This window comes from Pongo abelii, chromosome 9 (assembly GCF_028885655.2).
Source record: "Pongo abelii isolate AG06213 chromosome 9, NHGRI_mPonAbe1-v2.0_pri, whole genome shotgun sequence".
Taxonomy (NCBI): domain Eukaryota; kingdom Metazoa; phylum Chordata; class Mammalia; order Primates; family Hominidae; genus Pongo; species Pongo abelii.
The window spans coordinates 106440166-106455554 of record NC_071994.2 but is presented as its reverse complement, the minus strand read 5'-3'; the positions used below and the strand labels follow the sequence as shown (position 1 = coordinate 106455554).

The 15389-nt window shown below is 34.9% G+C and overlaps 1 protein-coding gene across 5 annotated transcripts in view; it reads right to left on the bottom strand.

The window, feature by feature from the left end:
* Positions 1-15389, bottom strand: part of DYNC2H1 (dynein cytoplasmic 2 heavy chain 1) — a 360273-nt gene that overhangs the window by 48829 nt on the left and 296055 nt on the right. For all 5 annotated transcript variants that reach the window (XM_054523746.2, XM_054523748.2, XM_054523747.2 and 2 more), the window contains 1 exon segment: positions 148-237. In XM_054523746.2, coding sequence (XP_054379721.1) covers positions 148-237 — 90 coding nt within the window.

Genomic DNA, 15389 nt, shown 5'->3' with positions numbered 1-15389 from the left:
CAAAAATAAATGGCAGAATAATGAATATATGATGTTTTATGTGCAAAATCATAATATAATTCTCACTAGTGATTAGCACAATGGTTATCTCTATAATACAATAGTCACACAGTCAGACAACCCACTTAGTAAATAATTTAGGCGTACCTGTATTGCAAGGGCACGGGCAACAAGACCTCTCAGGTATTGTAAGGGATCTTCTGGGCCTTCCCACTTGCTCTGCCATGTGAGAGGACACTGCAATTTAAAAAGGGTCAAAATTAAGTTTGTGTATATGATACTACATATAAAAGACTACTAACACTAGTGTGATGGAGAAAAATTTTGGCATAATTCACATATACATATGAAATTCATTTCATTAAGATATGTCTGTTTTTCTTTGATCTCATTAAATTGAACAGTAGAGACAGCATGAATTAATGTTTCTCTAAAAGGAAGAAAAGTACAAGTTCCTGAAAGAATAACAAGATGAACTTAAACTGGCATATAAAAAATAGTCAACCATGTTTTCTTAAACAATATTTACTGCAAATGAAACTCAAATTAAATTTGAGAGATTAATTTTATAAGTGGTAAAGATTAAAAAACAACCAGCTTTAGTCCCTACAGAATTTTTTAAAACTATAAATAGAGCTGTATAATGGAAACTTTATTCCCCAAACCACATTGAGACATATGAAACAAACGGAAAAAAATAAAAAGGAGTACATGAAATGAAAAATAAATAAAACCCCTCTAAGAACAGCTGCTTTACAAAAGTTATCTTTCTAATATTTGACCCTCCAATAAAGGCACTATCCATTAATGCAGACTCTTCACAAGTATTCTTGTAAGGTCATGTTCATTGTAATATACCTTTTTGGTGAAGGTTTTCTGGATTTTCTAAATATTTTATAAATATCACACAAACTTCTCAACATATTATCTTTCTGAAGTGTAGTAATAAGGAGAGAACTTCAATTTTATACCCCCAAACACTGTCTGATTACATAGTTAAGAAGCTACTATGGGCTAGAATATATCAACAATGTATAGAAAATGGGAATTGTAAGATGACCAAATTTAGAGTAGAAAAGGACCTTAGAAAACATCGAATCCCTTTACTTTACAGGAATAAAGTAAGCCTTCTTAGGAATGTGATAGATAAGTGCCAGAACTGTGCTTTGATCTAAAACAGGTGTAGTGATTTTGAAACACAACTGCAAATCCTTTGACACTTTGCCTCTTGAGACTTGAGGTCTGTGTTCCTCTCTTCCAATACAGAAGAAGTGATACTATGTCAGTTTCCAAGTCTAGGCTATAAAAAATTGGTTGCTTATATTTCCTGCCTTTTGAGACTTTTACTCTTAGAAGCCAGTTACCATGCTGTGGGCCCAAACTGTCTTTGGAGAGGCCTATGTGGAGATGAACAGAGACCCCCAGCTCTCAGCCGGCACCAACTTGCTAACCATGAGTGAGCTGTGTGAAGGAGACAAGCTTTCTCTACCAAGCCCTAGTAAATTTCAGACTTTTAAGCTAAAAATAAATGATTTTTTAGAAACATTATTTTAAGCCAGTAAGTTTTGGTGAGATTTGTTCTGCAGCAATACAACCGATAATGATTTTGATACACCAGAGGCGGGGTGCTGCCTTAACAAAATCCTCAATCATATGGCATTCGACTTGAGACTAGGTGGTGGGCTGAAGCTGGAGGGATCTTTAGGAGAATGTAAGTGAAAACTTAAAAGGACTTCTAGGAGAATACTAGAGGAAGCCTATGGAGCTTTGAGGACTTAAAAAAAAAAAAGGAAGGAAAAATCTCAGACAACCCTCTGTTAAACAATAGGGCTTCAATAAATCTTAAGGGTGTTGTCCCACAGCTGATGCGAAAGGCTTATCTTGAAAAGATTTGTGGTTGTGGTTTTTGTCTAATGGAGATTCATAGCAAACTCAATGAGATTGAGATTCATAGCAAATGAGATTCATAGCAAACTCCCAGTTTTAGAAAAACTGTTCTGGTGTAAACTATCAGTTTAGGATTACAGGGTTAGGAGAGGATGCAATTCAAAGAGAACTTGGCTCCAGGGCTTCTATGGGCAGGAAGCAGACTGAGAAAACCACTCAGCTGCAAACATGAGCTACATCTTATTGAAATGTGTGGATAATTCAGAGGTTAGAATCCAGAGCTCAGACAGTAAAGCCAAGAGCAATTAATCATTCCTAGGAAACAATACAAAATTCTAATAAAGGAACTGGAAACATGAACTTCCTCGGATTTCAGAATTGCTAAGGACATGTTAGCCTCCCATTCTTCCTCCACCCTTTTTGAATAGGAATGTCTTTGCAGTTACCCTACGCCTGTCCTACCATTTTATATTGGTTTTAAAGGGAACAGGTAACTTGTCACTGTAGTTCACTCTTCTTTAGATGGGAACAATATTTATGCAGTAATTTTTGGGGAATCAAACCCAAAAAGCCTCATTCATACTTTCACCTGATTTAAATGACAATTTTATCCCTTTAGCCTTAGCTTGATCCTGTAATGAAATGAAACATTGTGGAGGAGTCTGGGAGGAGACGGTTGTATTTTGCATGTGGGGAAATGTAAATAATTTCTGCCTAGAGGGCAGACTGCAGCAGTTTTTAAACATGACTCCTAAATTATTTGACACTCCTCTCACACACAGTTGACCAACAGCCAGCCCATGAGTAATGGAAGCTGAGCCTTGTGAGAAACCCTGAGCCAGAATACTCAGCTAAACCACACTTGGATTCTAGACCCACAAAAACTGTGATATAATAAATTTCTATTGTTTTATGCCACTAAGCCTTAGGGCAATTTATTATTCATCTATAGATGGTTAAGAGAGTTACCAATATTATTGCCAAGTGTAATACATTAATTCAATAGATGTTTAAGTCATTATTCATCCATTCAGCAATTATTTACTATCTACAATGTGCAGATACTATTAACATAAGGTCCTTACTATTATGGAGCTTACATTTTATAGAGAGATAGACAATATTTACCTATATAAAAAATATTTCATAGTGTTAAATATGTAGAGAATTAAAACATAATAGGTGTATAATAGAAATGATAATGATAGTGATACATGAGATGAATAAAATAAATATAGTATTTAAAGAAAATTAAAAACCAATAAAGGAGATACAAAGCTGAAGTTCCTTGTGGTGCTTTATGAATAAATTATATATCATGTTATTGGCGTTTAGAGGGAAAAAATGATTCAATCAAGGAAGTCTTTAAAAAAGAGGTAGTTATTAAGCTATGCCTTGAAAGTTGTGTTAGATTTGCACAAAGGTAAAAAGAGTTGCAGGAAATTTTTTAAGCTAATATTTATTGGGTGCTTACTATGTGTTAGTAACTATGGTGAGTGCTTGATACACACCACCTTATATATTCCTCAAAATAATCCTCAGAAGTGTACTATTAGGTAAGTGCAAAAGTAACTGCAGTTTTTACATTGTTAGAATTCACTGATACTGAAATACATTCTTAAATAAATGTAGTTATGTTATACATCATTTTAATGAGCATTTCTCACTTTTTTTTTTTGCTAATGACTTATTACTTGCAGTTTATGTTTATTTTAGACGATGGAAATGATGTTAGGCAAAAAGCAAATTCGAGCAATTTTCTTATTTTAGTTCACAGTGGGTCGTAAATCAGTGGAGACAACTGGCAACATCAACAACACATCTGACCTAGGAACTACTAACGAACATACAGTGCAGTGGTGGTTCAAGAAGTTTTGCAAAGGAGATCCTTGCAGATGAGGACATAGTGGCCAGCTATTGGAAGTTGACAACAACCAGCTGAGAGCAATCATCCAAGCTGATCCTCTTACAACTACAGGAGAAGCTGCAGAAGAACTCAACATCGACCATTCTATAGTCATTCAGCATTTGAATCAAATTGGAGAGGTGATAAAAGCTTGATAAGAGGATGCCTCACGAGCTAACCAAAAATCGTTGTTTTGAAGTGTTGTTTTCTCTTATTCTACATAACAACAATGAACTATTTCTCAATCGGATTGTGATATACAATCAAAAGTGGATTTTATATGACAACCAGTGATGATCAGCTCAGTGGCGGGATCAAGAAGAAGCTTCAAAACACCTCCCAAAGCCAACTTCCACCAAAAAAAGGTCATGGTTGCTGTTTGGTGCTCTGCTGCTGGTCTGATCCACTACAGCGTTCTGAACCCTGGCTTAACTATTACATCTGAGAAGTATGCTCAGCAAATAGCCGAGATGCATCAAAAACTGCAATACCTGCAGCCAGCATTGGTCAACAGAAAGGGCCCAATTCTTCTCTACTACAGTGCCCCACCACAAGTTGCACAACCAATACTTCAAAAGTTGAATGAATTGGGCTACAAAGTTTTGCCTCGTTCACCATATTCACCTGACCTCTCGCCAGCTGACTACCATTTCTTTAAGCATCTCAACAACATTTTGCAGGGAAAACACTTCCACAATCAACAGGATGCAGAAAATGCTTTCCAAGAGTTTGTCGAATCCCAGAGGACAGATTATGTTACAGGAATAAACCAACGTATTTCTTATTGGCAAAATGTGTTGATTGTAATGGTTCCTATTTTGATTAATAAAGATGTCTTTGAGCCTAGTTATTAATACAATAACTTAAAATTCATGGTCCAAAACTGCAATTACTTTTGCACTAACTTAATATTATAATTTCCATTTTACAGAGGAGAAAATGTAGACACAAAGAGAATAGCATGTTCAAAAATCACAGAGCTGGCAAATGGCAGATCCAGGATGTAAACCCCCAGGTCACTTGGCTCTAGAGTCCATATCAGCACCAATACTGTCTTTAATAGATCTAATATTTCTATAATGATTTATACATATTAAACCATTTGAGATTCAATATAAGATAATTATGTATTGGGAATTAAATTTATAATGATGGAGACATTAAGGCTTACAGTAAGTTTAATCTTAAAGTTTTTTAGTTTTTTTTGTTTTTTTTTTTTAAATTAAATGATAGAGAAGTTGAATCCAGGTCTAACCCTAAATGTAACCTCTTTTCACCATCCCATGCATTTCATGAAAGATGTCACAAAAGCGGAACCGGTTGTAACCAGGGTGTTCATTTGTTAACTCACTCTCTCTCAAATATCAGTTAAGTGATTATGCAGCAAGTATGAGTAAATAGCTGCCATTTGCCAATCATTTGTTAACTGCTGAGGATAAGAAGTCATAACACAATTCTTGTCTACAAAAGCTTATGATAGAGGGGGAAATCGACAATAAAAGAGATGGCTATGGACAATAAATTGAGCTCCCTAATAGCGATAAGCACTGTGATTGTGAACACGAAGGTAGAGTACATCAAATTCAAACTGCATAGAATGGCAAGAGTTAGGAAAGGCTTTCTGGTGGAGATCATGCTTGATATGAATCTCAAAAGGTAAATGAATAGTCTTTTCCTGAGTATCTATAATAGGTAAAGACAGCAGGGAAAGGAAGAAGCATTAATAAGACATGAGAGAAATGGGCTGATGAATTAAGGATGACATCATAAAATTTGTGGTTGTTTATACTAAGGAATTTAAATTTTATCTGGAAAACAATGGTAAAACTAAAACTTTAAGCGAGGAAGTGATACCACAAATTTGGATGTTTTTAAAGATTACCCTAGTAGAAATGGGAAGAACAACATTAGGAAGATGAAACTGCAATCAGGGAGGTGAGTTAAGAATGTATGGTAATATTCTAAACATGAGTCAATGAAGAACCATGTGAAAATGAGAAAAAGAAGGATAACGATAGCAAACACTTTTATAGCACTTATATGTACAGGCATTGTTATACGCATTTTATCTACATTAAGACTTTTATATCTTATGACAACCCTCGGAAGTAGGTATAATTATTACCATTTCAAATATCTGGAAACTGATGTAGAGAAAGGTGAAGAGACTTGCACAAAGAAACACTCTAGTATAATCTTGGATGTTTTAATTTCCACTCTAGAATCTTAATATGTTTATTGTATGAACCTTAAAAAATGGCCACTTGTAGGAATTTTCCTCCTTTCTCTATTTAATGATGGAATTACTTGTACTACTAACAAATATCACTATCCCACTGGTAAAAATAATAGCTTGTTTCTCAAATAGGAGTGCAATACCAGTAATCCATTATCTTCAGACTGTTGAAGTGAAACCAACATTGGATTTTAGGTTTTGAAAATGTCAGAAGAACTTTCATTTGATTCTAGCTTATCACAGTGCCTGAAACAGGGAGACAGCACTGTAACTGTAATTTATTTCAAACACTAGCACTTGCACAAGGTTTTTATGATGTGTGAAAAAAGACTCAGTTTACAATTTTAAGAAAGAAGAAATGCAGAGAGGTCACTGTAATTTCAACTTCATATGCAATGATTAACAATAGATACAATTTAAGATTATCACTAACTCCTACACTTGCCACAATTTACAACTCTACGCAATTAATTGCAATAACTAAAACCTATTTCACAAACATACATAATTAGAAATTTATATTTCAGAAGGATAAAGACAAGTTTCAGAGCGAAACAATTTAACAATAAGAGAGCCCTTACTATCTATACTTAAGAGGAAGTACAACACAATGAGTAATTTGTGATAAAAGTTAGAGCAGCTCCATGGGTACATCACAGTATTTCTGTAGCTTTCAATTTTTTTTTTACCAGTACAGAAAAAGGATTATAAAATGATACAAGAGCAAACTAAGGACTTTCAGATCTAAAAGATTTAATTGAATGATTCTTTTAAAACATAAATCATTTTTTGAATCTATGTTTTCCCTTCTCAAAGAAGATCTTCTATTACTTGCTTTCTATGAAAAACTAACCTCAGTTTTTGTTTTTTTTTTGTTTTGTTTTTTGAGACAGGGTCTCACTCTGTCACCCAGGCTGGAGTACAGTGGCATGATCATGGCTCACTGCAGCTTAGACTTCCCAGGCTCAGGTGATCCTCCTACCTCAGTCTCCCGAGTAGCTGGAACTACAGGCACCCACCACCATACCTGGCTAATTTTTGTATTTTTTGTAGAGATGGGGTTTTGCCATGTTGCCCAGGCTGGTCTTGAACTCCTAGGCTCAAGTGATCTGCCCACCTTGGCCTCCCAAAGTGCTAGGATTACAGGCGTGAGCCACTGTGCCTAGCCAGGTTTTTTCAATGAAAAAAATAGAATGAATGCTTGTTATCTTAAGAGATTACACTGTTATAAAAAGTTAGGAAGGTGGAAACAACCCACATCCATCAGTGGATGAATGGATAAACAAAATGTGGCATATACATATAATGGAATATTATTCGCCTTAAAAAAGAAAAAAAAATTGACATATGCTACAGCATGGATGTTCCTTGAGGACGTTATACATAGTGAGATAAGCCAGGGACACAAAGACATATACTGTTATGATTCCACTTAAATGAGGTCCCCAAAGTACCAGGATTAACAGAGACAGAAAGTAGATAGTGGTTGCCAAGGGCTGGGGAAGGGGTGAATGGGAGCTGTTGTTTAATAGGACAGAGTTTCAGTTTTTCAAGATGAAGAGTTCTGGAAATTAGCTGTACAGCAATGTCAATGTACTTTGCACTACTGAACTGTATACTTAAAAATGGTTAACACAGTAAATTTTGTGTCACGTGTATTTTGTCACAGTAAAATAAAAACTTCATTGGGAAAAGGTTAAGAAAGACTACTAATTTCCTTCTGTGAAGTTTTGCTAGCTATTACTGTATGTGAGATAGTTTTTGTTATTGATATTGAGCTCACTGAATATAGACTATGTACTATTCATTTTTCCTATCTCCAGAGCCTCGCACGATATAGAGAACCCATGGTAGGTGGGCAATAAATATTTGCTAAATGTTGCTTATTACATCATCCAGCTGCAAGCTTTTTCTTATCCAAACTCCTCCTTCCTCCTCTCTTTCAGATATTTTGAAAAAAAAAAAAAAGCTCATGTTATAGAGAGACCATATATCCATTTGACTAATGATGCCTGTTGTCCCAGAGTTCTATTAAGGTAGCAAGCTGTTTTACTCTAACAGGGTCCTCAGATTAAAGGTTATTTCTGGGTGTGTCTGTGAGGGCATTTACAGAAAAGATCAGTATTTGAGACTGAATTATATATATATACTTATATATATATATTTCTGTATGCTTTTCATTTATATATATTCATATTATAATCTGGTTCTGTTTCTTGGAAGAATTCTAGTACAGCGGAGAATGATAAATTCTACTAAAAATGTGTACAGTTTTTAAAAAGCAATTAGTTAATATTTGCTATGGACTGAATGTGTGTGTCCCCACAAGATGCACATGTTGAAATCTTAAGCCCTAATGTGATAATATTAGGAGGCGAGGCCTTTGAGAAGTAATAAGCTCATGAGAATGGAGCAGCCCCTTGTAGTGGGATTAGTGCCCTTGTTAAAAGATATGAGAGGGCTTGTTTTCTCTTTCCTCCCTCCAGAGTGTGAAGATACAAGGAGAAGATGGCTATCTGTAAACTTTTATCAGACACCACCAGATCTGCCAGCCCTTTGATCTTGGACTTCGCAGCTTTCAGAACTGTGACAAATGTCTGTTACTTAAGCTACCTAGTCTACAGTATTTTGTTGTGACAATTTGTCTAAGACAGTATTTGTCTTTTAAAATATGAACAGATTATACTATCTACAGCATGGTATACATTAAGAATATCTATAGTGAAGCTTAGCTCTGGGAAAGATGAAGGTAAGTTTATCATTAAGTATGTTCAGCAAGTAAAATGATAATCTGTAACATTTCTTTCATCTAGTAAAACTACATTGAATGTATATTTACTTCCATGAAATTTATTGAAATAATATTTACTGAGATGTCTTCATGCTGTTACATTCCTTGAGAGTTTAAAAAATTGTGGATTATTTCTACATTGTTTTCTGTGATACATTCATTTAGGCCAATATCATGTTGTCATAGTTAAAAGTATGTATGTATGTAGGCATGTTGGGGTTATAATTTCTATTAGTATTTTCTCAAAAATTTTAACCAAACATACATCAAGAGTAGAGTTAAATGGACTCTGTGGGTTTACATTAACATTTGATCTACAAATATTGTAAAGCTAATAGTATTGAGTTTTGATTTCCATAATTTAGCACACTAACCATGTTAAATGAGCCATAACAAGAAACAACACATTTATGAATTTTTATATAGAATTTATTTAAAAATGACTACTAATGCAAAATGGCACAAAAATATTTCAGTAGTAATTGTTCATTTCACTTGGTGTGGTGGCTATTAATATAAATTAGAACATAAAACAATTACTGAGGCAGTCGCACTAATTTCTGCACATTAATGCGACCAATCAATCAAATGCTTGAGGTGAAACCAACTTGGGTTCAAGCCCATTAGTTTGTTATATCTTTGATACTAAATTAGCCAGCCATTAATTGAAGCACAAACTAGATAACAATCATCAGTTTAGCCATAGATTTTGTGTGTTTATGTGCATGGATGTTGAAAAATCATACATATAGTCTTCCAAGCTAACATAAATGTTCAGTAAATTAAATGGAATTTTAGGGTCTAAATAGTATTTAAACTTGTATAGGGTAAAATCAAAATATAACTAAAAATTATTGACAATATTTTCACTCTCAAAAGTTTGTTTACATTTGTTATCCATCAGTCCTACCCCTACCAACTAATTAACAGACAATTGCTAGTATGTTAATACACACTGCTGAGACCAGCTTGGTTGTGGAGATCCTAATCCAGCAAGGCTAGAGGAATTAAAGACACACACGCAGAAATATAAAGTGTGGAGTAGGAAATCAGGGGGCTGACAGCCTTTAGAGCTGAGAGCCTCGAACAGAGTTTTACCCACATATTTACTGACAACAAGCCAGTGATAAGCATTGCTTCTATAGATTATAGATTAACTAAAAGTATTCCTTATGGGAAACAAAGGGATGGGCCAAAACAAAGAGATGGGCTCTCACTAGTTATCTGCAGCAGGAACATGTCCTTAAGGCACAGATTGCTCATACTATTGTCTGTGGCTTAGGAATGCCTTAAGCCGTTTTCTGTCCTGGGTGGGCCAGGTGTTCGTTGCCCTCATTCTGGTAAACCCACGACCTTCAGCGTGGGTGTCATGGCCATCACGAACATGTCACAGTGCTGCAGAGATTCTGTTTATGGCCTGTTTATGGCCACTTTATGGCCAGATTTGGGGGCCTGTTCACAACAACATACTAATTTGAATTTTCTAGAATTATTTATATAATGAAATTTATATATATAGTATTTATAAATATTAAACTTTTAACCTTCCTTTTTTTTGTTATGTATAATTATTTTGAGATTTATCCAGTAATGTGATTGAACCAGCTCACAAAGGCTAGTGAGAGCCAAGTCTTAAAATTTTACAAATTATTAAAGTTCGTTGTTAAATAGCCATTATTTTAAAAGTTATAAATTAAATGTTATTTTAAAACAGTTGGCAAATATTCAGACCTCATCTTTTCATATTACTTTACAATTTTTATTATGTTGTGTTCCCTCAGACGTCTTGTTGAAAGCTAATCACTAATGGTATTTGGAGGTGGGGCCTTTGGAAGGAAATAGGTTATGAGGGTGAAGGTTATGAGGCTTCACCCTCATAAATGGGATTAATGCTCTTATAAGAAGAGGTTAGAGAGCTAGCCTGCACTCTTTCCACCATATGAGGATACAAGGAAAAGTAGGCTGCCTGCAATGTGGAAGGCGGCCATCATCAGAACCCAACCATGCTGGCACCCGATCTTAGATTTCTCAGCCTTCAGAACTGTAAGAAATAAATGTTTAAGCCACCCACTCTATCAAAATTTGTAATAGCAACCTGAATAAAGAATGATGTTTATTTAAGCTGGGCCAGTTGGCACACACCTGTAATCCCAGCACTTTGAGAGGCTGAGGCAAGAGGATCACTTGACCACAAGGGTTCAAAAACAGCCTGGTCAACATAGTGAGAACCTATCTCTACCGAAAATAAAAAAATTAGCCTGGTGCGAGGGCATGTGCCTGTACTCCTAGCTACTCAGGAGGCTGAGGTGGGAGGATCTATTGAGCTCAGGAGTTGGAGGTTGCAGTGAGCTAGGAATGTACCACTGCACTCCAGCCTAGGTGACAGAGTGAGACCCTGTCTCTACAAAATAAAACAAAAAATCTGTGTTCAAGATTATGTCTATTGGATATAAGATAGAAGAAATACTGGATAGAAGACATGGATAGAAGAAATACTATCAAATAGTTTGCTACTAGGCATCTCTTCCTAACTCCACATTCATTTACCTTATATTGGTAACTTGAAATCAGCCATGGCAGAAGCATTTGTACCATGGAAATGAGAAAATGCTATATAGATCAAAGCTTCCTCCTCTTTCTTTCTTTTTTTTTTTTTTTTTTGGGAGAGCCAGTTTTTAAACATTTGCCCACAGAACACTGGGTGTATCCATGTAGTTGCATAAATCAAATAGTCATTGTTTGAATTTCTGAGTAGCATTCCAATTTTATGGATATAACAAAAATTTATCATTTCACCTCTTGAATGTTGAGCTGTTTCTAGTTTTTGACTCTTAAAAAGAATGTTGAGCTGTTTCTAGTTTTTGACTCTTAAAAACTAAGTTGCTTTGAACATTCACAAATAAGTATTTGTATGGCATATGCTTTCATTTCTCTTGGGTAAATATTCACGAGTGATATAGTGGGCAAATATTCATGAGTGATACAGTGGGCTAATATGTTAAGTATATGTTTAACCTTATAAGAAAAAGCTAAACTATCAGCAATATCTGAAAATTCAAGTTGTTCCTGATCCATATCAACACTTGGTACCATTTGGCTTTTTAATTTAAGCTATAAACCAATCAAGCTAGTGTGCAGGGCTGTCTCATTGTGATTTAAAAAATTTGTTTTTACTGATATATAATTAATATACCATCAAACTCACCTCTCTAGAGTGTATGATTTAGTGGGTTTTAATATATTCACAAGGTTGTACAAGCATAACCACTAATTCCAGAATATTTTTATCAATCCCCCAAAATACTCTGGATCCATGCAGTCACTCTCCATTTCCCCCTAAACAAAGGATGGTTTTCCATTTACTTAAGTATTGTCTTTAATTTCTTTCAATGATGTTGTGTAGCTTTCAGTGCACAAGTCTTGATCTCCTTTTGTTAAATTTACTCCCATCTATTTCATTCTTTTCAATGCTATTATAAGTGGAATTAAGTTCTTAATTTCATTTGGATACTGTGAGTGCCATATACTAGGATTCATTGCTATTATATAGAAATACAACTGATCTTTATATATTGATACTCTCATTGCAGTTCTGATATTCCTAATGACACCCACATTTTTATGTGCTTCTTTCCCATCCACAAGTCTTAATATCTATACATTTTTTTTTGCATTTTTATAATTGAGATGTTTATTGAGTTTTTTTAAAAAATCTAGATGTAGGTTCCCTTGTTAGGTGTATGTCTTGAAATTATTTTCTTCTATTCTGTGGCTTGCTTTTCATTTTTATAAGTGTCTTTTAAAGAGAAGGTTAACATTTTGGTAAAGTCCAATGTATCATTTTTTTTCTTTTTATAGTTCATTTTTGGTGTCCTATTTAAGAAATCACTGCCAAACACAAAGTCACTAAAAAATTTTAGTGAAGTTTTATTAATGTTTATGATTACTTTGGGGATAATTTTTGTATATCTTTGGAGACACAGTTGCAGGGTTTTTTAAAAATTTTTTTTGGCTTTTGGCTATTCAATTACTCTGGTACCATTTGTTAAAGAGATTTTCCTTTTCTTATTTAATTACCTTAGCCTATTGGTGAAAATCAATTGATTATATATTTCTGGGTCTATTTGGATTCTTATTCCATTCCACTGATCTCCACTGATTCCTTCCATTCCATTGATCCATTCCAATCCATTGATTAATGGATTCCATTCCACTGATCTTCATTCCATTGATTTCCATTTCATTGATCTCTTTATCTGTCTTTATGCCAATGCCACTGTATTTTGATGACAATATCTTCATAATGTTTGAAATCACAAAGTGTAAGACCTTCCATTTTTTTCTCCTGTTTTCATGAAAGGGTCTACAGTAGACCCTTTGCATTTTTGCAAAAAGGAAAAAAAATAGACTCAAATTGCCAATACTTACAAAAAAATCCTGCAGAGGTATTCCTAGCTTTTGGGTTGAGATTATGGAGTTTTCTAGATATAGAATCATGTCATCTGCAAACAAAAATAATTTGATTTCCTCTCTTCCTATTTGAGTACCATTTATCTCTTTCTCTTTCCCAATTGCCCTGGCCAGAACTTTCAATACTATGTTGAATAGGAGTGGTGAGAGACGGCATCCTTGTCTTGTGCCGTTCAAGGGGAATGCTTCCAGCTTTTGCCCATTCATTATTACATCACTATGGGTTTGTCATATATGGCTCTCTATCTTGAGATATGTTCCTTCAATACCTAGTTTATTGAGAGTTTTTAACATAAAAGGATGCTGAATTTTACAGAAAGCCTTCTGTGCATCTATTGAGATAATCATGTGTTTTTTGTCTTTCATTCTGTTTATGCAATGAAACGCATCTATTGATTCACATATGTTGAACAAACCTTGCATCCCAGGGATGAAGCCAACTTGATCACCGTGGATAAGCTTTTTGATGTGCTGTGGGATTTGGTTTGCCAGTATTTTATTGAGAATTTTTACATGGATGTTCATCAAGGGTATTGGCCTAAAATTTTCTTTTTTTGTTGTGTCTCTGCCAAGTTTTGGTGTCAGGATGAAGTTGGCTTTATAGAATAAGTTAGGGAAGAGTCTTTCCTTTTCAGTTTTTTGGAATAGTTGCAGTAGAAATGGTACCAGCTCTTCTTTGTACCTCCGGTAGAATTCAGCTGTGAATCCATCTGGTCCTGGGCCTCTTTTGGTGGTAGGCTATTTATTACAGCCTCAATTTCAGAATTCATTATTGGTCTATTCAGGGATTCAATGTCTTCCTGCTTCAGTCTTGGGAGGGTGTATGTGTCCAGGAATTTATCCATTTCTTCTAGATGGTCTGGTTTATGTGTATACACGTGTTTATAGTATTCTGTGATAGTTGTTTCCGTTTTTCTGTGGCATCAGTGGTGATATCTCCCTTATCATTTCTGATTGTGTTTATTAGATTCTTCTCTCTTTTCTTCTTTATTATTCTAGCTAGTGGTCTATTATTTAAAAAAAAACCAGTTCTTGGATTCTTTGATTTTTTTGAAAGGCTTTTCATGTCTCTATCTCCTTAAGTTCAGCTCTGATCTTGGTTATTTCTTGTCTTCTGCTAGCTTTGGGGTTTGTTTGCTCTTGGTTCTCTAATTCTTTTAGTTGAGAGGTTAGGTTGTTAACTTGAGATCTTTCTAGCTTTTTGATGTGGGCATTTAGTACTATAAATTTCCTGCTTAACATTGCTTTAGCTGCATCCCAGAGATTCTGGTACATTGTCTCTTTGTTCTCATTAGTTTCAAAGAATTTCTTGATTTCCGCCTTAATTTCATTATTTACCCAAGAGTCATTCAGGAGCAAGTTGTTCAATTCCCATGTAGTTGTGGTGTTTTGAGTTAATTTCTTAATCTTGAGTTCTAATTTGATTGCATTGTGGTCTGAGAGACCGTTTGTTATGATTTCAGTTCTTTTGCATTTGCCGAGGAGAGTTTTACTTTCAATTAATTATGTGATCAATTTTATAGTATGTACCATGTGGCAATATGAAGAATGTATATTCTGTTGTTTTTGGGTGGAGAGTCCTACAGATATCTATCACATCCACTTGATCCTTAGCTGAGTTCAGGTCCTGAATATCTTTGTTAATTTTCTACCTTGATGGTCTAATATTGTCAATGGTTACAGTCTCCCACTATTGTGTGGAAGTCTAAGTCTCTTTGTAGGTTTCTAAGAACTTGCTTTATGAATCCGGGTGCATATCTACTTGAGATAGTTAGCTCTTCATGTTGAATTGAGCCCTTTACCATTATGTAATGTCCTTCTTTGTCTTTTTTTAATCTTTGTTGGTTTGAAGTCTGTTTTGTCAGAAACTAGGATTGCAACCCCTGCATTTTTCTGTTTTCCATTTGCTTGGTAAATTTTCCTCCCTGCCTTTATTTTGAGCCTATGTGTGTCTTTGCATGTGAGATGCATCTCTCGAGGACAGCATACCAATGGGCCTTAGTTCTTCATACAGCTTGCCACTCTGTGTCTTTTAATTGGAGCACTTAGCCCATTTACTTTTAAGATTAGTAGTTATGTGTGACTTTCATCCTGTTACC